Source organism: Copadichromis virginalis, linkage group LG8 (assembly GCF_057382275.1).
Source record: "Copadichromis virginalis isolate Kocher_CV1m ecotype Utaka linkage group LG8, C_Virginalis_male_GT1.1, whole genome shotgun sequence".
Classification (NCBI taxonomy): domain Eukaryota; kingdom Metazoa; phylum Chordata; class Actinopteri; order Cichliformes; family Cichlidae; genus Copadichromis; species Copadichromis virginalis.
In genome coordinates this window covers 28931186-28955619 of record NC_140625.1, presented here as the reverse complement: position 1 = coordinate 28955619, position 24434 = coordinate 28931186, and the positions used below count along the sequence as shown (strand labels likewise).

The 24434-nt window shown below is 41.7% G+C and overlaps 2 protein-coding genes across 6 annotated transcripts; both read right to left on the bottom strand.

Annotated features, from left to right (window-relative positions):
* Window positions 1-45: 45 nt before the first annotated feature.
* fads6 (fatty acid desaturase 6) lies at window positions 46-9646 on the bottom strand. Of its 3 annotated transcripts, none has more exons than XM_085466989.1 (7): window positions 9422-9646; window positions 8983-9310; window positions 5913-6079; window positions 4012-4192; window positions 3649-3836; window positions 1551-1730; window positions 46-1359 (listed from the first exon to the last, which is right to left on the bottom strand). In XM_085466989.1, exons 2-7 carry the CDS (start codon window positions 9233-9235, stop codon window positions 1210-1212), a joined length of 1119 nt encoding a protein of 372 aa, XP_085323115.1. In that variant the 5' UTR covers window positions 9236-9310; window positions 9422-9646; the 3' UTR covers window positions 46-1209. The 3 variants fall into 3 exon arrangements, with proteins under 3 accessions (XP_085323115.1, XP_085323117.1, XP_085323116.1); XM_085466991.1 differs by having other exon boundaries at window positions 8983-9304; XM_085466990.1 differs by lacking the exon at window positions 9422-9646 and having other exon boundaries at window positions 8983-9409.
* A 3455-nt stretch (window positions 9647-13101) lies between these two features.
* On the bottom strand, window positions 13102-23178 carry LOC146703663 (pre-mRNA splicing regulator USH1G-like). Of its 3 annotated transcripts, none has more exons than XM_085466986.1 (3): window positions 22798-23034; window positions 15318-15768; window positions 13102-14729 (listed from the first exon to the last, which is right to left on the bottom strand). In XM_085466986.1, exons 1-3 carry the CDS (start codon window positions 22959-22961, stop codon window positions 13914-13916), a joined length of 1431 nt encoding a protein of 476 aa, XP_085323112.1. In that variant the 5' UTR covers window positions 22962-23034; the 3' UTR covers window positions 13102-13913. The 3 variants fall into 3 exon arrangements, with proteins under 3 accessions (XP_085323112.1, XP_085323113.1, XP_085323114.1); XM_085466987.1 differs by having other exon boundaries at window positions 15321-15768; XM_085466988.1 differs by lacking the exon at window positions 15318-15768 and having other exon boundaries at window positions 22798-23178.
* Window positions 23179-24434: the final 1256 nt, after the last annotated feature.

Sequence of the window (24434 nt, the reverse complement as noted above, 5' to 3'; positions counted from 1 at the left end):
AATTACATCCCTGACCTCAAGTCCAGGAGCTACAGATGCGAAAAACCAAAAATAATCATTGTCATTACTTCTGCCATCGGTCAGTGGATGAGATCAGAGGCCTGCCTCATGATGCAGATTATTATGAATGAATTCCTCCCCTGGCTAAGTTAGCTTATCAAGTTCAGATTTCCCTGCAGTGTCGGGTCAAGTGCTCTGTGAGCAAAACTTTACGGGTTTAAGCACCATTTCTGAACAGCCTGGGTTGAATTCACTGATGTCCTGTAGGTAAAAAGAAACTTATTCAACAGTTTCTGCTGAACGCTCTTTACAGATTTGACAAAAAGTCTTGATTTATTTGTCCGAGGCCACTGCACCCAAATGCAACGTAATTACACCTGTCTCCTTTACACCTAACAGAAGTGTACCAGTGAAAGTACTAAGAGATAAGAGATGTTTGCAGTAATCTGTCAATGATTTCGTTCTGACTCTGTCATCCTGTTGCACACAAAGACATTTCCCACAGTATCAGACCACACCTCCACCCTGAGTACGTGGTCATCAGTTTTTTGTGGTTTTATTAAACTGGTTGTATTTTCATGACTTTTTTTTTGCTTCTGCTCCCCTTGGGGTCTCTTTTACAGCAAGGAGCTGCACACTTGGTTAAATAGCCTAAATATTAGAGTAAATGTGGTGCAGATTAAACCTCAGTTTAAACATTTTATGTTATTTCTTGTCACATCTTTTTTTAAAAACACAAATGGTCGTCACCCCTCCATTGATGTTCCCAAAAGTAGTATTGTCCTCTATTTTACTTTTGGAAACATTCTTATTTTGGGGTTATTTCTAGCCAAAGTGCTCGGGTTGTCTCAGATTTTCAAAGCAGGACTCTACAATTTCTTCACACAATGCTCACTTTGTTGTATTTATTCATGAGGCAGGCCCCAGGTCAGCTGCACAGCTTTGTTTAATTCAGCTCCCAGTGTCTACAGTCAGGCCAGTGTTTGATTCTTCTTTGTGTTAAATGAGCTCTAAAGGTGTAGGATATTCATTCAGTTGATATGATCGTTAAGACGTGGGGTTAATTTCCTAAGATTAGAAACTGCGCATCGATTCAGGTCCTATTCCGTGTGTTAGAGGTTCAAACTGCGGCAGCAGAAATACTTGTGCTTTTGAGCGGCTGAGGTCATTAGTCCGAACAGGTTTTTTCTTCTGCTCGCCCTCCCTCTGTCACTGCACCCCCACCAGCTCTGTGATGGGTGGGGCAAACACCATCAGTTCCTGGTATTTGTGGAAGAACAGGTGCAGGCGGGACGAGTAGGTGTCCTCCTGATATGGCAGCTGCTTTTCAGTCAGGTATTTGGACACAACAGGTTTCACCTGCACAAGAGGAACAAAGTAACCATAGTGGGAAATACGTAAATACATTTAGCAATTTAATAATTATCCAAAGTTCTGTGATGGTCACTTTTTAAACTGTGTGCTCTCGTTTTGTTTGTGCCCTTTGCTCTGCAGAAGAATCCAACAGTTCTGCAACAAGCAGGTAAATATATTCATCTGTGATGTCCCACCTTTAAACACATGTTGTCTGACAGAAAGGGGAAGAGATGGTGCTCCACGTGACAGTTGATTAGCGAGTGTCCAAAGATCCGGTCCAGCAGAGGGTTTCGCGGCAGGTTCAGGACTCCGTGGGTCATCTGGTGAATCCTCTTTGGTCGACGAGTTGGAGAAAACATCGGCAGACCGATATGCTGCAATTAGAAACAGTTTGGCATCACAAGTTATGTGGCCTATTGTACTCTTGCCAGCCATGTTAATAGGTACACCTGTTTAACTACGGGTCAATCCAAAGTTCTTTTTCGTCAGTAATAAAAGACCTGGAATTGTAATTGAATTGAAATTTAGGCACAGAGACATGTCAGCTAAGAACAGGAAACTGAAGCTGCAATTCACACAAGCTTCCCAACACTGGTCTCATGAGTCTCGATTTCTGCTGCGATATTTAGGGCTCGAATTTGGTACGAACAACACAAAGCGTCGATCCATGCACACGACCCTACCAGCATTTCAGACTGCTGGCAGGGGTGTGATGGTTAGGGAACACTAAAAGATATTTAAATTAAGCTCAGATTCTTTGTATTACAACACAAAGTGTTTAGTGTAATTTCTGTGTAGTCTCAAAGATTATCGTCAGACAGAGATCATGGAGTTCAGCAGGGTGGGGGTGGGGTGGAGGTTAGTGTTGGACGTCGGCCAGCAAAACCCCAGGAGAGCTGGGAGGACAGATTTTTGATCCGAACCCCCCAGCAAGAACAAACACTTTCCACTGGTACACTGCTGACTTCTCTTCAAGAACCTGTGTTTTCTAATCCACCTTCACACGCTTTGATCCGAACAATACACAATGACCTGCAGGCATCCATCTGGGAAAATCATGCATGAATTGTTTCTTTTTATCCCTTTAGTTCACTGCCTGCTCTGAGAACACAATGCTGCATTCAAGCTCCTCAAAAGACCCTGTTACAAAAAACACCCTTATGATCATTTCACATGAACCGAGCACATAAATCTGTGAGAAGTGACGAATACATGTGCATAAATTACTTATGTTTTCCCCAATTCAAGACCAAAGAGTATAAAGGTATGTGGTGTGGCGATTAATGGATACTGATGAGATACATGTATCTATTCATAATCATCTAAAGTTCTCTAAGATGTGGCCATTTAAAAACACTATTTAAAAAAATAAAATTAAAATAAAGCATAATTCTTGTTTTATTTTGGATCTAGTGCTTCTATCAGTTATGTTACAAATCCAGAATCTAACTGGAAGTAGGAACATCTGAAATGCCATTAACAAAACCTGGGTAACAGACGTGTGTGCTTTCTTTTTAATGACCACTAGGCAGCAATATTCGACACTAGCGAGGTTTCTCAAACGCACATTTTTCAAGAGTTTTACTACATATTGGGCACGACAGGGTCATCGTTTGTGTGGCAGCAGTTCCTGGAGGCTGGTTGTTGCTGGATGAAGTGGTATTGCTGGTATTCCAGTGGTGGCAAATCTTGAAAAAGTAAAAGCTGCACCTCAGTGAACCGTTTCAAAAGGCACAACTTTTACTTTGAAGGAAAACCTGCATTTTTAGGTTGTTCTCACAGTTTAGCTACGGCACAGAGATTACTGGCAGAGTGTCACTTCAATTCAAATGATCAGCACAGCAATATGCTGTGAAAGCAGTCACAAGGGCATTCTTGACACCCAGATGAGGAATACACTTTTTTCCTGCAGGGGGAAATCGCTTAGACATTTTCTTGATGAGATTATGGTCCCAGTCAGCCACTTTGAGTCATTTTTACTGATCTTGATATTCAGAAGGAGGATCATTAAAAGCTTGGCGCTTATTTTAATATCTGTCATCTTACTGCTCTCTCACTGTTCAAAGACATGAAAATTTTATATAAAACTAGTTGGAAACTAATTGGACACCAACATAATCCAATTAAAACTACATACATCAGAGCTTCACAGCTATCTGAATATTTTAGCTACAAAATGACATCATTTTGAGCTGAATATGAAATACAAGACGTCACAAACAAAATTCACTGTAACTGTGTCTTATAGGTGTCAGCAGGCTGAATTCTCAGCTACAGATACCGTGTTCTCACCTGGAAGATGTTGACGTGGATATACGGCACAGAGAACATCGCCCTGCACACGAGCATACACAGCAATGCTCCGTAAGGCGACGTGAACCCGGAGACATTGATGAGCAGCCAGTACTGTGAATACAGGCCCAGGGTTACCATCAGGATGGTCCTAAGGATGTGGGCCAAAGATTGTCCTTTGAGCTGAGCTGCAAAACCATGAGAGTGTGCATGAGAGTAAACTCGCACTGCAGTGACACAGACAAGTAAGACAGAGACTCGAGGAGGATCACAAGGTTTAAAAAGTGTCTCAACTTTATGCTGAGTTTCACATTTAACCTTGAAGCAAACACGGCTCGTCTTTGGTCCTCTGGCTCCTCTTACCGAGCGCAACAAGCGGAGTGATGATCGGCACGGCCAGGGGGGCTATGAACAGGTAGATGATGCGAGGTAGGAAGGGCACCTTCCACACGCTGGAGTCACCCAGTCCAATGACATTAGTGTGAGCGTGATGCATCTTAATGTGGCCCTGAATCCCGGCTCGTGCCGAGAATGAGCCACAGATCTGAGGGGATGAAGAACAAGTGGAGGTGTTCAATAAACCAGCAATGATGGAGCACATGAAACAGTCAATGAACATTATCAAGCTCCGCTAACAGCTGGAAAGGACAATGGTCAGAAGAGATTTGGATATTCTTAGCAATTAATAATCAACCAAAGGTCATTAAAGCTTCTTAATCATATCACTTATAATGCGCATTGCTTCATTCACTCTTGCAGACATTGCTGTTTATAGCAGGTTGTAACCTTTGGGGTTGAAGGAATAAACATGCTTTGTGTGCCTAACACAGGAGGTCCAAGACATTTGTGCTCCAATATTGTTAAGAAAAATTGGAATATTTTGTCAGTCTGTTGCTTATTTAATTACACCTGTGGTGTTTCCTGCGATCAGTGATGGCTAACCCGCTAAATCCTAAATAAAACAAGGTCTGTGTCCATGTGGAGATGAAGAGTGCACTGAAATACACACCAGACGGGGAGGATATTGGCGGGACACTGCTGCATAGGCACTCAGAGGCTGAAACAACGCGCTGCAAAGATTAGTGAACCATTTATGTTCAATGTTTTTAAAATGTGTAAAGAAAACCATTTGCGTTTTTTAATGAATTTCACAGAGGCTCTTCAGAATGAACAGCATATACATGAAGGTTTTGGCAGCTCTGGTGAAATCAGAGCGCTGCTATCAGCTCAGTGTGTATATCGTTACACTCATCCAGCCATAAAAGTCCTGGAAAAACAGAGTCATGAAATCCTAATCTGATGAAACTGTGAGCAAATCACCAAATGAGGAGGGTGTGATTCAGAGCTGTATCCATTTAAAATGATGCAACTATTTACTGTTACATAGTTTCTTGGAATAATACAATCACTTAGAAATTAAGTGGTGATGTTTTCTTCTCATTTCTAGCTCTACATACAGTAAGAGAAATTATTATTTGATCTACTTCTGAATTTCACTTATCAAGAGATGAAGAGTCTCTAGTTCTTATGGTAGTTTCATGTTTAATAGAGAGACAGACAAGATTGTAGAGCTGGACAAGGGTGCAATGGCCGACAAGACCATCAGCAAGAAGCTTGGTGAGGAGGTAACAGTTGCTGCTCATGGGCTGAGGATGATCATGAGAAATGTGTTGGATCAGGTGGAAACATTATGCTTTAGGGCTGTTTTTCTGCTAAGGGTAGAGAGGGATCTGCAGAGGGAGCTGAAGCTTCAAGATGACAGGCGGCAGCCAAGAGGGATTCACACAGTTTCATTTAGCCCACATCAGTGGGCTAAAATCCCTCCTGAGATGTGCACAAACCTGGTGACCAGCATCAACAAAGGTGTCTTCACCAAGTACTAAGTCATGTTTTGCTCTGAGATCAAATACTTGCGTCGTTCGATGACATGCAAATCAATTAAAAACATGTTTTTATGGATCTTTGGTTGTTGTCAATTCATTATTTCCCACAACTGTATTTGTTCTTAGATTCTACTAGAGTAGATTTGCATGATTCACAATTTAAAATAATCCATTATCTTATACTGGGAGCCCGGTGCAGTACAAGACAGCAGCTGTAGCTTCATATTCATGATAATGACCCTCAGCAGGGAAAAAACAAATGTCCCAAAATGTCCAACTGCTGCTCTAAGCACACAGCTACAGAGCTGCGTGTGAGAATACAGAAGCTTTGCCCGCAGGTACTTAATGACAGCCTTTCAAGTCTATTTCTGCACATCTCACCTCGATGAAAAAGACGGCCCAGAACCTTCCCCAGGCCTGCGACTCGCTCAGCGCCCCATGGCTCGCCAGATGTGTCCCCTTGACGGTGATGACAGCGTGAGCCACGCCCATCAGCAGGACGCCCGCAGAAAACCCCAGAAGCCTCGAGGAGCCCAGCAGCAGGAAGGCTGCAAGACAGAACGCAGGGAATAAAGATGCTACAGATCCTAAAGATGCTGACTCTTTAACCTTAGACTGGCAGCAGGACACACACTGCATTACTGCTGCATTGACTGTATACATCTACTGTTATCGCTCACACACATTCTTTCAGCCTTTGATAGCAGACAGCTGAGGCTCAGTGCCAATAAGTGTTTGCAGTGAGCAAACATTCTCATAGCCACCATGAACAGGAAGACATCAGACGACTATTTAAAGATTTACTTTTGTGTTTTCATTGTTGAATAAAGCAGGACAGGTAACCAATAATAAATTGTGATTCTAAAATTTTCCTTGCTGCCTGTTACGGTTCAGCATGACTGGTTTGGGTTTCATTATTCTCAGGTGGGGTTGACGGCCTGGCTTTGTTGGGTTTTTCCACCCTGGGGCAGAGCCTCTGGGTGTGAGTCCCTGCTGCACCTGTTTGCAGTGAAGTCATCAGGAGTATATCAAGGACAGGCGGTGTCACAGCACCATCTCTGTCTGCGTAGTGACATTCAGGCCGCCTTTGTAAAATCTGTGTTTTGTGGTTCACTTGGAAACTTCATCCGAACCCTGTTTGTCTACCTTTTTGCACCACCTCAGCAATCAGAGGAACTGCTTACCAGGACTCCACCTGCCTGCCTGCTCTCCACCTATTCCCCCACTTGCTGATCCAGCTCCCTCAGAGTCGAATCACTAAAACATAAATTTGATACCTGCCTGTTAGATTACATTCTAATTTATACCTTCTTTGCTGGCAGAGCACCTGAGACCCTTTTTAAATAGAACATGCTCACTATTCCCTGCTCTGTCAAGGCTCAAGTGATGAGTCACATGATCAGAGTAAACCTTTGCAAGAACTGGAAATGAAAAGCAATCAGAATAAATGCTTACATTTACCATGAGTCAAACTATGTAATGTGAAGCCAGCATGATGGGCAGGAAGCTCAGGTGAAAGGATGACAGTCTGGAGGCGGACACTGTTACCACACTGGCTTCCTTCCACTGTCACTGTGTACTGTTTACTATAGTTTAGTGTCTGCATACAGTAGAAGCAGGCTGATGATGAACATGAGACGAAGCTTTAAATCCACTAATCAAAGTCAGTTCTGTTTTTGTCACAAATGTTAACAGCATGGATGGATTACATCTAATTAGACACATGAGACATTGTAGCTGCTGATACTTCTCTGGCTGCCTTTGACAGCAGAGTTTAGGTGACACATTCCCTTTTTAACCCAGTAAAACTGCTAATATGACGCACCTCCTATTTCAAAGCAGCCTATTTCGAGGTGATAAGTCACGAGCTCGGTGCTACACAGTGACAGAAAACCCGTCCGCCTCATTCTGCAACTACATCTACTTCTGAATCATTTCGACATATGAATTATACTGGCCATGATTTATATTTTAGGTAAAACTCACAAAAAAGCAGTTACAAAGACCTGCTGCTGCTGCTGCAGAACTAATCCGTGGTAATTACTGCTACGTCTAAGAGTCTGGAATCAAGCCTGAACCTTAAAGCTGTCAGATCCAATGATCAAGTGACGTGAGTCACAATAGACAGCAGTCCAAAATGAGGTCAGTAGCTGACCACCAGTGACCCACATAAAATGAGACTCCATGAATGTGCAAAGCCAGACTGAGGGGTGACGGTGAGAAAACGCTACGCTGTGTATTTCTGGAAAATAAAAAATTAACTAATGAGACAGTTTTAGTTGTAAATATTGAGTCATCATGATATCACTGTGACTTTTGTGATTTACGTCTGTTTGCTGCTATTTTATGACCAGTCTTTTCAAAACTATGACTTTCAAACAGACAAAATTAAGCAAAACACCTGAACTTTATTATTATGATGGTGCACTGTTCTCCCAACTTTGGAGGAATCATTTCCCACTATTATTAAAATTTATCTAGTCTGTTTTTTCCTTCTTTATGTCAAAATATGACAGATGAATTTTTAGGTAAAGCTTCAAAAACTTTATCCGATGTTTATCGCAGACTTGAAAGCAGGAAGACTGCAAAACACCAGATTTGGTCCTCAGAGCCAGCATTGTTTAGGGAAGTTGTCAAAAAAAAGTTAACCAAGTAAAACACAAGCAGCAACGTCCAGGACTAAAATGTTAAAGCAACACAGAAGTGTCCCCAAAACTGCAGTACCTGTAATGTCCACTTGAGGCCGGCTCCACAAACGCCCCACAGTTAAAATGTTCAACATGTTTACAGGCTGATCTATAAAAAAGTTACGTGTTTTTGTTTACACTAAGTTTGTAGCAGGCCTACATCCCCGTACAGGTGAATGTAGCTGCTAGCTGTCTGCTAGGCTCCACCCCCTCTCATTAAAGTCAAAAAATAGAACCTCTAAGCTACTTTGTTTGTTCTATTGGTTCCTTTTGGAGCATTTTCAGTACAATTACTATACACGGCTAATGTTACGCCTTGCATTGTCAGAGAGCAAGCCATAAGAGAAAGTCAAAAATTCTTCCCTTGAGGTTGGGTGAGCAAACTTATAGTATTTTAATTGTGTGTTAAAATACTATCTCTGTATCTCTGTCTGTGTGAGCGCACTTTGCTAACCAGGTAAAATGAAAACTTAGCACTTCTGCTCTCTAAAACAAACAAACAAACAAATTCCAGCATAGCTAAACTGCCCAATTTGAGGGTTTAATGTGAAACTTTACAAACCAGTCGGTGACATCACAGCTGCTATGGCCATCTTTTATTTACTAAGTTTGCAGTAAGAGAGGCCTCCCAGACTTTGAGCTTCTGGTTGAGTCGATTACAGAAACACAAACTGACACAAATAATTGTCTCTTAAATGATAAAACCCTCCAAAACAATAACTCATCTATGCAGGTGCAATCACATCTATGACGTTGTGCCTCACCAGGTGGCAGACAGAGGAACGCTGCTGCCAGGATACTGCAATCGACCCCCCTCCTCTCCCACCAGCTGCTCTCCTTCACCACCTTCTGAACCAGCCTCGTCAGCTCCATCATGAGAGACTCCTCCACCTCTTCAGCTCCTGCGCCTCCATTCTTAATCTTTGGGTCCCCTCTCGTCTTGATTAACATCTCTTCATCACCTCTTCCTCCTCCTCTTTCCCTCTCATCCCTCCGCTCATCTTGTACGCTCTGCATCCTGATCACTGGCCTAGAGTAAAGTCACCATGCAGGTTGTGTCCTCCTGTGAGCGGCTGCTGATAAACCCTGCAGCTTGAGCACACAGTACACAGGTCAAAGTTAGCATTTCAACAGTGTGTATTGTCAGAGAAGCCCAGCCCCCTTCCTGCTGCTTCAAGAGCATTGCGGGCCCTCCTTTCCTACCTCCTCCTCCTCATTCCTTTCTTCTTGTTCCACCCTGTCAGCTGACTCCTTGGGCAGTCCAGCAGCAGAGGAATTTCTTGTCCCACTGCCCAAAGATGTAAGGTTGGCCTGCGATGGGATGGATCCAAAAATCCTCCTCACACGCGCAGCAACTCAAAACTGCTGCGGCTGCTTACCTCACAGTCAACTCTTGCTCATCTCTGGTTTCTCATATATTCTGCATGTCGCTCACCCCCTGCTCTGTTCCTCTCTCTCTTTGTGTTAGCTCCTTTCCCTCCTCCCCTCCCATCCCCGTAACCTTGGCAAATGTCCTGGGAAAGCAGAGTGAGAAAGGAGGGCTGATTAACAGGGGCCGTTCAGTTGTTTCTCCACAGCAGAGAGGGGGCGAATGTTCAGAATGAAAAGGAGAAGATGCTGATGTGCGAAAATTTCCTTGGCTAGTTTAAGTGTTGGTAAAGGTGAGAGTAGTCAGTAGTGAGTTATATACATATATCTGGTGTCAGCGCCTCTTTGTCCTCTGGAGAGAGGCCACGCTGACTGCAGTGTGCTCTTTAAAAGATACAGAGTGAGTAATTTTTAAGAGAGAGGAACAGAAGAGCACCAGGCCGCCTGACAGCTTCACACACATCCTCCCACAGCCTCGGCTTGTTGGTTTTACTCAAGCACTTATCAGAGTCGGGCTTTTTATCCATTAACACCAGAGAAGGACACATTTTTAAAGGTCCACATCCAAAGGACTGTCTAGGGATGCAAAATATTGCATTTTTCTGGCTTAAGAGAAACAAAAGAGCCACAGTTTCAAAGAAGAGAGACAAACTAGGAGAAGAATCCCGCGTATATTCTATTCTATACAGGCGCTGTGGAGAGCATCCTCACACAGAACATGACATCGTGGTTTGGGAACAGCTGTGTGAAGGACCAAAAAGCTCTCCAGAGAGTGATCCGTACAGCAGAACGCTGCTGCAGGATTGCTCTCCCCCCGCTTCAGGACACCTACACCAGGAGATGCCGGACTAGAGCAGCGCAGATACTGAAGGACCCGTCCCATCCTGGCAACAAACTGTTCCAACTTCTGCAATCTGGTAGAAGGTTCCGCATCTTCCGGGCAAGGACAGAGAGACTCAAGAGGAGCTTCTATCCCCAAGCCATCCGTGCCCTAAACACACACACCCGCCCTCTCACATCATCTATAATTGACTGAGACAGGACTCTCTTCCAGACACTCTAAACCAAGGCACAATGTACATTTCAGTTCCTTTAATTTTAAATCTGTTTATATTGTCTATCCTGTAAAATAGTCAGATGTCTATTCATATTAATGTACAGAATTCACCTGCTTGCTGCTACTACTGCACATTCACCCAATGTATATACTATATATATATATATATATATATATATATATATATATATATATATATAAAAACATATATATATGTATATATATGTTTATATATATATATATATATATATATATATATACATATATATATATATATACATATATATATATATATATATATATATATATATATATATATATATATATATATATATATATATATATATATATATATATATATATATATATATATATATATATATATATATATATAAAAACACATATATATATATATATATATATATATATATATACATATACATATATATATATACATATATATATATATATATATATATATATATATATATATATATATATATATATATATATATATATATATATATATATATACACACATATATATATATATACATATATATATACACACATATATATATACACACATATATATATACACACATATATATATACACACATATATATATATATATATATATATATATATATATATATATTTCCCTGTTTATCTGCCTTTTGTACCTACACAGTGTCTAATTGTTAAAACCGCAGAGACTACCTTACCGTCTCTGCAGTTTTATTTCTTTCCTCTATGTTCATTTTCTCACTTTCTAGATTTCTTAGTTTGTTTTATTATCTCTTTGTGTTTGTATCTTTTGTAACTACCTCTCATCTCTTTGCAGTTCGTTTCTGTGTATTTTTAGCTGTTTTTTGCTGCTTGGTTGCTGTTTTTCACCTTTTTGTGGGTGTTTTCTGTCTACAGGTTCAAGGTTCAAAGTTCTTTATTTGTCCTTTATTACCCCTCTACCCCCCCCATTTTTGCACATGTCGAGGAGCGTGTCAGGCTACACTTCACGGTGTGTTATACTTTTATAACTATGCATGTGACAAATAAAGAACTTTGAACCTTGAACCTGTAGACAGAAAACACCCACAAAAAGGTGAAAAACAGCAACCAAGCAGCAAAAAACAGCTAAAAATACACAGAAACGAACTGCAAAGAGATGAGAGGTAGTTACAAAAGATACAAACACAAAGAGATAATAAAACAAACTAAGAAATCTAGAAAGTGAGAAAATGAACATAGAGGAAAGAAATAAAACTGCAGAGACAGTAAGGTAGTCTCTGCGGTTTTAACAATTAGACACTGTGTAGGTACAAAAGGCAGATAAACAGGGAAATAAGACAACCATAGAGATGTTTTAAAAAACAGCTACACAAACCCAGAATAAAACTACATGGAGATGCCAACATCCATTGAGAGACTAAAACAAGGAGATAAAATATCTTCAAAAAGAGTCATAACAACTACAAACAGATGCTATAGAGGTTAAACAACAGTCAAACGGCCTTTATAGAGACAGAAAACAACTGAATTAGTAGAAAACAATAATAAAGTACCGCAAAACAGTCCCAAGAGACCAAAATGACACGAATGGTATACAAAACAATCACAAAGAGATAAATCGGATACAAATTGATGCGTCATTTTCATATGGACTAAACCACCCATCCAAACAGAAAACCATACGCAAAAATCTAAAAAGCAACAAAATCCCCACATCGAGACAGAATGACTACAGAGTGCAAGAAATGGCCACAAGATGCTGAAAAATAACAACAAAGGGACCTTAAAAGTGACAAAAGCTGTAGACAGACAAAGTGGCTACAAGCAGGAGGATTCATGTAATAACCTTCACATAAGTGACCACAAAGAGACAAAAAAAACCAATCATAAAGTGGCAAAACCAGCTACGGTGAGACAGAAGAAAAAACTATGAAGAGATGTCAACCAGACATAAAAGACACAATAGACAAAAGAGAAATTGATAAAAGGACCACAAGAAATGACACAAAGACTATAAAGCAACACAGGCAGTTAAAGTTACAGACAGGAAGTGACTAAAAAGAGGTGCTGGACAGCTACCAAAGACACAAATTTACAATGAAGAAAGACAGAGGGACTACAAAGAGATATACAGTGCAGACAAAGTGGCTACAAAAAGATAGAAAGCAACCAAAAATGCATAAAGAACAGCAAGAAAGTAGCTCAATGCATCCACAATGATAAGTCATATTACTTAAAAATGTTAGTGTTGCAAAAAGACACGAGGCTACAACATAAAGAAACAAAATGACAAACTTCAGCAGAGATGGAGGACCAGAAATGAAATGGTTCGACACCAGCTGATAGACTTCCTCTATCAGCTGTTTTAACAGAAGTTTTATATGTGCTGCATAATGTAAAAGTTCCTGAGATAATAAACTCATTAACACTGAATAAATTCAAGCACAATGCAATAAGAATTTCCCCTTTATTTTACGAAAAGATAATAACGTTTGTGAGTGCATCATTACAAAAAGTTCTTTGCCAACATAAAAAGGTACATTCATGCACAGTCGTACTGTGGAGTGCAGCCGGCAGCAGACCTTCAGCGTAACCAAATAGCTGCTGCAGTAACCTGAGATAGCGGCGTTATCTAGCACCGCTCTGACACCTCATTGTTTTACTGTTGCGACACTGTTTGTCACTCCGTCTGCGGCTACATTCATACATCACAAATATACTGTTCAGTCACCACTGCATATGTGCCATGAGGTAAAATAACATTTAAATGTAAGAAAAGTGTACAATAAAAAAAACACACATATTAGGGTTGAGGTTTAGGTACATACAGGTGTCGCAGCTTTCCCGTGAAATTGTCATTACTCCACCGACTGTACAGCATCACTGCATATACATCTTCTTATTCAATTACATGAATAATTAGGTAAAATAAAATTACATATAACTGTAATGTGTAATGCCACCAACTAATATTTCTTACAGGCCCATAGATTTAAATTTTAAATTGATATGATAAGTCACCACTAGATGGTGCTGTTCAGGCATAAAAATGCTGTTTTCTGCTCAGGTTGATCTGGGGTGAAATATAAAGAAATAATGCACAACTTAGAGAACTGCTATCATTAAAAGCTCTGACATTTTATTAATACTGCACTAAATATTTTCTATATTTCTTTTTGCTTTTTGTATTTCGAGCAGCAAATTGCATTCAATTCACAAAGCTGTGGTCCTGATTTCAGACATATGGGCGATACTGAGCTTCACAGCTCAGTATCTTCAATGGCCTCTGGTTCATCCAGAGTATCCAAACGTCTCTTACAGGCATCCAACAGTTTTTTCCTGGGCCCTAGAGGGATGTGGATACTGGTGAGGTCTGTATCAGAGCATAGCAACAGAGCTTCCAAGTCGATCTTCTCCCTCCTGAATATGGGCATGAACTCACTGAGACTCTGAGAGGCCAGGAAAGTCTCCAGAGGATTGTTCTCTGGCTCCATGTCCTCATCCAGCCCAAGCTCAGTCTCCTCCCAGGGCAGCTCCTGCAGATTTCTTTCTTGCAGGCTCAAAGCGCTGCCAATACTATCCTCATCGAAGCTGGGCAAGTGTCGAGGCAGTTTTCCTCGCAGTCGGACGTTAGGCGCTCTCCCCACAGGTTCACTCCCTGCAACGCTTTCCTCTACCCCAATTCCAAACATGCCTCCGCTCATATAGTTCCTCCTGAAAACCATGGTCCCGAGCCCCGGTCGAGTGAACAGCGAGTCACGCCCGGAGTCTGCGCTGATCTCGGAATAAGCTGCCTCGTGGAGGCCTGGGTCACTCATGGCTCGGGAGATGGTGTCAGCATCGTCGTCAATGTCACGGGGAAACATATCACGGATGTTGAGCCGCGACCGCTCTCTGGGGTTGGTGTAGGTGCCCTGTTTGAGGAACATCACGTCATTGCCTAGCTGCAGGCCAGACAGCGAGCGCACGCTTTTCCTGCCATCTTCGTAGATCTTGAACGTACCGTCAACCTGCTTCTTTTTCTCGAGCTTCTTCTGTATCTTGGCCTTGCCCTTGGCTGTCGAATGCAGGGTGGCCTGAAAGGGACAAATCAGACACTGTGGATCACCCAGGGGTCTTTCAGATGATGTAAATAATTACTGTAAATGTCAAACTCAAACAGAGGCAAAGTCTTGCAACGTTTTCAAGTTTTTTACTACTCGTGTATCTGTATGTTCTCACTGTGGTCAATTATGGTCACCCACCCTCCCGCTGAAATCTCAGTCTTTACAATTGACTAGTCAATTGGGGAAAGTTAGCTTTAAAAGTTTTGTTTCTTCTGACAGGGGTTGCATTAAAGCACAGCAAAAGATAAATAAAGGTTGTTTTGAATTGGGATTCACGCAAAATTACTCTAGTAGAGTATAATAGTGAAAACATGGATCTGATAATAGATCTTCTTTTAAAAATAAAAAGCTTAACAGTGCCATTTGAGAAGCTAAGTATATTGTTTTCAAATGACTAAGACTAAAAGGTTTTGGGGGTTAAAAGGCTGACCATCAACTGCAACTGAGTCCAGGGACAGTTATTGATCTAAGGTAGAGCTTTAAATACTAGCTAAAATGTTCCCTGCTCAGTAAAGCAGAAGTTAATACTAAATTAGGGCTTTTGAACACAAAACCAACCACCTGCGAGTATGGCATGTTGGAGGTGACAGTGTTGAACTTGCGGCTCAGAGTGCTGCTGCTGGTGTAGCTAGAAAAGCTAATAGCGTCCAAGTTGTCTAAGGCCGCAGACTCCTTCATGAACTTCCTTGACATGCGTTCATGGTGTTTCTTCTGCAGCTTTGCGCACTCTTTGATCCGGCGCTCCGCGGCGCGAAACGCCCGATCCTTGAGCTTGCTGACCAGCTTTGGGTTGATGGTAATCTGCTTGGCGGCGATGGAGTCCAGGTAGCGAACGCAGTCCATGTGGCCCTTGGTGGCAGCCATGTCCAGCGGCGTGTGGTAGTCATTGTCGAGACACCACACGTTGGCACCGAAAGCCACCAGGAAGGACAGGCAGTTATGGTGGCCGTTGGCAGCTGCCAGGTGGAGCGGTGTGTTCCCCCAAATGTCGCATTTGTCCGGGTCACCTCTAGAAGTCAACAGAGGAGACGCCATGTTGAATTTATACACAAAGTTTACACACTTAGACTGCTTCTAACTTTATTTGGTGCCCACTCTAGAACAGGTTCCATCCATTTCCACCAAAGATGACCATATTACGGATATCACCTCTTTATGACATCATAAAGAGCCATGCGTAAAAAATATAGGCTGAAACCAAGTGTTTAAAGGAGTTTGACTACTCGCATACACCTGGTGGTTTTATGAACATTCACCAATGTAACTGTGCATATGGAAGACACATATTTAAGTCTGTACCAGTATTTCGCTGGAAAACAGCTGTCATATAGATATTAGTGAAGCATCTGAAAAGCACAACTCTAATGTAGAGCAACAACAACAACAACTCCACCTCCTGCAGCTGCTGCAACGGTGACTCGTGTTAATCTGCTGTAAACTCTCCTCCTCTTCCTGTTTTCCCTCCTCCCACACGGCCGGGTCCTGATCAATAATTGAAGCGCAGCAGGTTAAACATGACAGAGGCGACTCTGCATTATTCATCTCCCACACCCAGACTCTTTTTTTCACAGACACCCAGCGACAGTGTTACCACGCACCACAGCAGGGTCACCACCTTTATTGGCACCAACCCTGATTTCAGTTCACGTCTGCGGTGCTGCACCCTGAGTGTGGACTTGAAATCACGTATATCTGAGACGAACCATGTGGGTGTTTATTTACCTGCCAGAAAGACCAATTACATAACAAAACTGAGAAATCTCTATGTCTGGACCATCACAGTCACTGCCTCACTGGTTTCCACATCCCGAAGTCAGGATTTAAAACACACATTTCTACTTTATCTGAGAATGTTTTAACTTGGTCTGAAAGGACAAGAAAAGACAATTCTGCTACACAAACTTTCCCTTGCTACAAAGTCTAAGGAAGTCCAGCAAATGCTGAAGTTACACCAGCACAGTTTCATTTTGAAACCATGTTTTTTATCAGGTTTAGACAGAAAAGACAACTATACTAAGGTAGAGTCATGTGGACTCCACCCAGTCACATCATATGAGCAAGTGTCAGCACGATGGTGGAGGGGTGATGATTTGAGCTGGTTTGTACCTGGGCACCTCACAGTGCCTGAATCGGCCATTAGCTCCTATCTATACCAACGTATTGTAGAGTCAAATGTGAGTCCATCTATCCAACAGCTAAATCTTGACCCACACCGGGTCATGCAACAAGACCAACCCAAGCACAGCAGCAAGTTACAGCAGAATCACTAAAAAAAGAAACGAATGGAGATGCTGCAAAGTCCAGACCTTAACCCCACTGAATGCTGTGGCAGGACCTTAAAAGAGCTGTGCATAAATGAGTGTCTGCATACATCAATGTACTGAAGCAACATTGAAAACAAGCACAGGTCAGGTCAGGGTGCCGGTTTTAGCTCATAGTTGAGAAAGTTGACTGCTGCTGCTCCACGTCTTCTCCTTCTCCCGGCTTTTGTCTCCATCTTCACTTAATAATTATCTATCACAGGTGAAAGGTGTGGGCCAGAATTCCTCCACAGCAATATCAGAGACTGATAAAGGGTGACGGGGTCAGTCATTTGAGAGAAGCTTAGAGTACAGCTGATACTCCTCTTCATCAAAATGAGCCACTTGAGGAATCTGACAGGGATGCTTCCTGGGTGAGGAGTTCTGGGTATGTCCTACTGGGACAGGGGTTTAGCCTGCAAATGCTGGAGAGATTATATTCCTTGGCTTGTCTTTTGAAGCAAGCAGTCACAAGTATCAGAAAAGCATAATAGAAAAACCACCCATATGGGAAAATCCCTTAAAGAAGAGTCAGGTTTCATCTCCAAACAGGTACCACTAGTTCAGAACGTAGAACCCATTCACATTTTGGCAGTTAATATAACATGTTTTGTCTTCTTGGTGTCATTTGTCATTGGTGCTCTCACACAGCAGCAGTAATACTGGGAACTGAACAATAAGTGTCCCATTTTACAGACAATGACAACTCATGACAATCATTATGGACATTCAGAAGACTCTTTGTTCAGGATTTGGGGCGTGCTGACACCAGCTGCTCTCTGGCAGAAAGCATCATGCCCTTCCTGTGTTTTAAAAGCACTTGAGAACAACATGCAGCAACACCATATATGAGCGGGCAGAGGGAGGTAAGGGGTCTTCACCCCTTCTCTAGTCGCCATAGGAGCGGGGAGCTGGGAGGGCAAGTTGGCCGTCTGGTCAGTCTGGGATGCAGGGCCTCCCTGCTGCTGCAGGACTGGGGGGTGGTCTGCTTGTCTCCACCTCAGGTAAAAGGGTAACAGGGTCCAGGGAACCTGGACCCGGGGTATAGAGTGTGTTTGTCCATCTGTGTTTGTCTCCACGTTGGGCGAGTGCCCTGTATTTGTATATGTGTGCATGAGGGTGAGAATGCATGTTTGTGTCTGTGTGTGTCTGGTTGTCTGTGTCTATTTTTCAGGTCAGGTCTTAAACTCCACCTCTCTGGGAACATCTCTGTCTCCCCTCACCACACTCCCTGCCGGTGACTGAGGCCCTCAACTGGCGGTGCGTTGGTGGTTTTCGGTGTCCGGGGCTGGGCCCTTAGATATGTACCGTCTCATTCCCGGTGGCTTCTTGGCAGGACCTGGCGCTCGTGCCTCGGCCGGGCCCCTTCCGGGGGTGGGGGACCTCGCACCTTGGGCCTCTGGGCCAAGGGCTTGGTCCGTTCTGGCGTGGCTGGCTGCTGGCTTCTGCACCGTGGCTGCTGGGTGACCCCACATCTGGGGTTCTCCTCAGCTCTTCCCAGGAGGGTGGTGCAGTTGCCCCTCCGATGGTCTTCCTTGTGCACTCATTTAAAGCAACATAGGCACTTACTTTTGCACTTATTGTCTATAAATGTATTTTCATTTTACAGGTCACCAGAACACAAAACTATATTTACATTTGCCCAAAAAGAACGGCTCTAAAAAGCCCTTTTCAACAATGGCAAGTTGACTTCCACCATTACTTAAACGACTGATTTAAATTCTTCATATGCAATGTCTGAAAATCATCACAACCTGCTTAGTGTTTGTCTTAAAGGATTTAAAGGACTCTGAGAGGATGAGGAAAAGCATTTTGTGCTGAACTATTCAGTGTCTGTGTCTGCTGAACAACAGGCTCTACACTTCATCTGCTAACACCATCCTGACAGTAAGGTAAGCCAGTGGCAGCATCCGCAAAAACAGAGACAGGAAACTGGCAAGAACTGAGAGAAGGCCAGTGAAGTGATGGTCATTGGAAGAAAGCTCTATGTCAGGGTGCAGAGACCTAAGACTGAGAGGATGGTTCACCTTACAGCTGCACAACAGCCCAAAGCAAACAGATGAGACAACACTGGAGCAGTTCCAGGACAAGTCTCTAAATATCCACACTTCAATCCCACAAACCTCTGTGGAGAGACCTGAACGTGGCACTTCACAGATGCTTCTCATCCATTCTAAGCTTTGACTGATCGGTAAGGAATAAAAGAAGAAAGCGCCCAAATCCGTGTGCAAACCTGCAGTGGCCCAAGAACCAGAAGCGCATTCCAAAGGGGCTTTGACATAGTACTGAATACGTAGTGCTAAAAGTGCTAAAGTAGTAGCACTAAAGTGCACTAAAGTAGTGCTAAAGCAGAGAGAGATCCAAGTTAAAAAATACAGTATCATTATCATTTATCAAGTGTAAATATAAAGTGAACAAATTTCTCTTTATTTGTGTAAAATGGCAATGGCAACAAAATAAAGTAAAAAAATTAATAAAAGCCAAAAGACAATATAACCAAACATAAATCTGGACTTTCTACAGAAGATATTCTTTTCAGTTCTTTGATTCTAATGTCTGATTTACTGAAGAGTCTCTTGGTCTCCAAAGACTAGTCTCAGTCTTTACATATAAAGAAATACATGGAATTAAAAATGTTCCTATCTCAGGTATTCCTGGCCAATAAACATAAATGAACCTAGAACTCTCAAAGGGGCCCCCATGAGCCCAGGCTTCGTGAGTGAAAGTCCTGTATGTGATTTATGTTATAACCATCTACATGTTTTTTGTTTCTTTATAGAAATGTGTTGCATTTTACAATCAGGAAGAGAGTCCTTGTTCCCTCCCTGATTTCTTCATTTTTTGCATTCCTGAAAAGCTATTTAAACCTACCTGGCCTAATGTGAAAAAGTAATTGCTCCCCAATTCTAATAACTGCTTGTTCCACCCTTGACAGCAAGAAGTGCAATATACTGGTAATGAGTCTTTCTCATTGTCTTTCATGGCCCACTCTTCTTTTCAGGATTGTTTTAATTAAGTCACATTTGATGGATTTCCTGCATGAACGGTCCGTTTGAGGTTATACCAAAGCCTCTCAATCAGATTTAAGTCTGGACTTTGACCAGGTCGCTCCAAAACCTTCATTTTTTTAGACATTCAGAGCTGCCTGTGCTGGTATGTTTTGGATCAGATTTAGATCCCCAAAAGTCTTGAGGGTATTTTTTTTATTGGCTTTTGGGTTCTTTCTTTGAAGCAGTGGTTTTCTCCTTGGAACTCTCCCATGGAGGCCACTTGTGCCCACTCTCTTTCTTATGAAGTCTGACCTTAACTGAGGTGAGTGGAGCCTGCAGTTGTTCAGATGTTGTTCTGGGTTCTTTTTTGACCTCCTGGATGAGTCGTCGATGTGTTCTTGGAGTAATTGTGGTAAAACAACTACTCCTGGGAAGGTTCACCACTCAGATTTTGTCCATTTGTGAATAAGGGCTCACATTGTGAAAGCTTTGGCTATGTCCAAAGAAATGGCTTTGTAACCCTTTAAGCCTGGGCATAGCAATGAAACTGAACTCAGCTTTCAAAAAAAGTAGTTAATCACAGTCAACTCATGATTTAAGAAGAGGGACAATTACTTTTTCACACAGCCCAACATAGGTTTGGATAACTTTTTTCCCCTTAATAAATAAAATCATTATTTAAAAACTACATGTTGTGTTTACTCATGTTATTAAAATGTGTTTGTTTGGAACATTTAAATCTGAAATGATGAAATGATGCAAAAACTCACATCTAGGCTTAAATGCTGTTTTAGCTTGAATAGCACAAACTGGGCCAGTCAGGGCAGTGCAGTCAGGTCTGCATCTGTAATCGGAGCCATATTTGTTCTTTAAATAATGATTTTGCCCACTTTTAGGTACAGTTCTTTTGTAAGCTCAGTGTCAGTGGGGTTGATGAGTGTAGATTTATGACTGTTCCTGTTCCTGCTTCTTAAACTGCCCTCTTGTTGTCTTCAGTGTCGTTCTTGTTGTAATGCCCACTCTGCTGCTCAGCTTTCTTGTCTCTGCTTCGCATGCACTCGATCCATCACTCTGACCTTTGCAGTACCCTGCAGTACCCTGCACTTCACTGCACGCTTTATAAAGCTGCCGCCAGCTGCATGACACAGTGCACCTCGCCCTGCTGTTAATATGCTCCTTCTTAGAGAGCAGGAAGCAAACACGCTGCTTTGTTTGGGCCCTAAAGCCTCCGCACGGTGCTCTCGGATAGTCTACCTTACTCTATCTGTAACTTATCTGCCCTGAATATAGCCTTACTCCTAAAACCTGTTTGTGATTGTCTCCGTTTTCTCCAAGCTTCCGGTCAGTTTCAGTAACTGAGCTGTGTAAAAATGGCTTGTGTATAATGGCTCAATCAGATTTAAGGCTCTGTTGTGTCACAGATCAGCCCAAGCTTCATCTGTCAGATTTAATATATAGCCAGCACACACAAGTGACCTTTGTATGCAATTAGGCTGTTTATATGTACAGCCTCCATCTCTTGAAGTGCTGATTAGATTAGTGATGGGGGTTGGAGCAGTTTTATTTTCTCAGTTAAACACAAACTAAAGAACGTTCTACGCGGTTAGATATTTTTGTAAACTGTACAGAAACGAATTCCATTTTGTCCAGTATAATACAGAAATAACTTTAGATTACACTGGAGTTTTGTGGACGGTTGCAGCACTCTTGTGTATATATTGAATCCACAGTCACTGTCTTTAATAAAGGTAGAAATCTGGCTGGAATCCACACCTGGAGACCAAGAAGTGATCAGGTAAGGTTTGTTATCTTGTCAAATGAGCAACCCATTTTTAAATATTCACTACCTCAGATTTGGGACTATGTCTCCTTCAACTGTTCATATTGTTCTTACAGTAATTTATAGTAATTTCTTACTTTCAGCCACTAGACTGTGGTGTTTTACAGTGAACCTTGGCTAACAGACTTGAAGCAGTAAGATTTACTGCTGACGCCATTAGGTAATCATTAGCTATTATTAATATCTAACTGTCTTCCGCAGTGTGTTTTTTTTCCTGTTTTCCTACCCTCACTCCCAAACGGTCGCCCCTCCCTGAGCCTGCTTCTGCCGGTTTCTTCCTGTTAAAAGGGAGTTTTCCCTTCCCACTGTCGCCAAAGAGCTTGCTCGTAGGGGGTCAAATAATTCTATAGTTTTCACCTTGTTTTGATTTGGCGCTAAATAAATAAAAAAGAGTTGAATCAAATTGAAGCCCATGGGTAAGTTACATAATGACCAGAATGAGGATGGAAAATTGTTCATTTAAGATAGACAGATGAATGATTAGCTGCTGTGCTTCAGCATCAACTCATTGCCATGAGGTAATTAAAATACAAGAAAGAAAAACATACAATATCCTATAATATTTTGAATTTTATTGAAGTATAAAAATCATATGAAGTAGATATATATCCATCCACCCATCCATTATTTTAAGTGGTTTTTAATATTTTAATTGTGTCGGGTTTTTTTGTATTATTTAATAATTTTAATACTGTGAATCACAATTAAAAATCTTAAATGTATGACCTCCATATTTCCAAAATACATTCTATCTATCTATCTATCTATCTATCTATCTATCTATCTATCTATCTATCTATCTATCTATCTATCTATCTATCTATCTATCTATCTTTCACATATCTATTATTTTTAGACAACTTTTTGAGTACTTTTCTCTATTTTGGTGCTTGTGGTTCTGAACTCACCCTCTGCTCACGATGAGCCGGAGCGCCTCCAGGTTGCCGTGGTAAGCGGCCCATAAGGTCGGTGTCATCCCATCCTCGTCCGGGGCGTTCAGATCCTTCCGTGTGGCCTCCTTTAGCACGTCCAGGAAGCCGTCCCGGGCCGCCCGGTGATACCGGTCGTTCATGGCGACACCTCGGCTCAGTCCCAGTCCGGTTCCATGGAAGCCTGGATGTGGAGGTAACTGTCACTCCGGGAGTCCGGACGGCCTGCAGCGGGACGTAGCGGCGGACTGACTGGTTGCTGGGAGACGAACACCAGGCGTGCTGGTTGTCAAGCGGGGGGCGTGGCCCAGACGATCCTACACACCGCCTTTCCTCATTGCTCATTACGAGCACAGAATTACTTAAAACTGAAATCTGCGAGAAAATAGTTGCCCCAGAGACGTGGCTTTGGGGCAATTATCAGCAATTTATTTATTTTTGATCGAATTTTGAATACATTTTTTTTTTTGCCCTTTCAGCTCATTCATCATCCCCCATTCTTAAAATATTTCTCCATATTAAATATTTTTTATTCTTTTATTTATTTAGAGATCATAAAAGTAATGTATTATTTCTTTAATGTGAAATAACAACAATAACTATATATCAGTATTTCAAAAATAATTATTGATACATTAATAAATAATTCAAATGGATTTTACAAAAAAACATAAGCTCTCAATAAAAGCTAATTTAAAAAACCAATTTAAAATTTAAATTTAGAAAATTACTTTCAAACTCAAAATGGCCATCCCTCCCCTCGGTTTTGGGATTAGCTTCTCCATTTAGCACTTCCTTGACTATGGTCCTTCGAGAAAAACTAACGCAAATTAGCCACGGTGTGTGATGGAAGGAGCTCTCTGATTGGTTACAGAGACTCAGGCTGACTACCTGGGTTTTGTTAAGGTGCTTTTTTTGTACCGATAACTTTGTATTGCTAAACATATATAAAGGGCATTCAGTCTCGGCTTTTACACTCTGAACAACATGGAGATAAGAAGTATATGACGGGACTGCAGAGAAATGGAGAGCCGAAGCTCCGAGTGTTGAAGAAGGTAACATGCTAACATGGCTAACACTAGCATCACCTTAGCTAATGAAAATATTACGTCCCAGCAGTTCTAGATAGGTACGTTTTTAGTAAGCTAATATGCTCTTCACAAATAAAGCTTGACACCGTTCAGAGCAAGCGCTGAGCCCTGTTACATTTATACACATATATAGAGCAATGGCGGCAACCTACAGCCTTTAAACTCGTGATTAAAATGCTGTCTGCCCAGATGTTACCACACACCTTTCTGGTAGTTAAAGTTAATAGAACTAAAACATCTGCCAAGGCAAAGAGTAGAGATGACACGCTGCTGAATTAAGTTCATTTGTTTTAATTAGACGAGTTCACACATTCATTCTAAACTGGACATAGATGATCATCAAGAGCCACGTTCACCTAATCCCAGCCTCTCTGACACAGTATGTCAAATATTCGCATTGAATATTCAGTATATTGCAATGACTAACTGCACCTACAGTACCTATATGCAGTCAAAAATACACATGGGCAAACGTAGTTATTAATAAAATATATTTGTATTGAAAACCAAGGCTGAAATTGATTC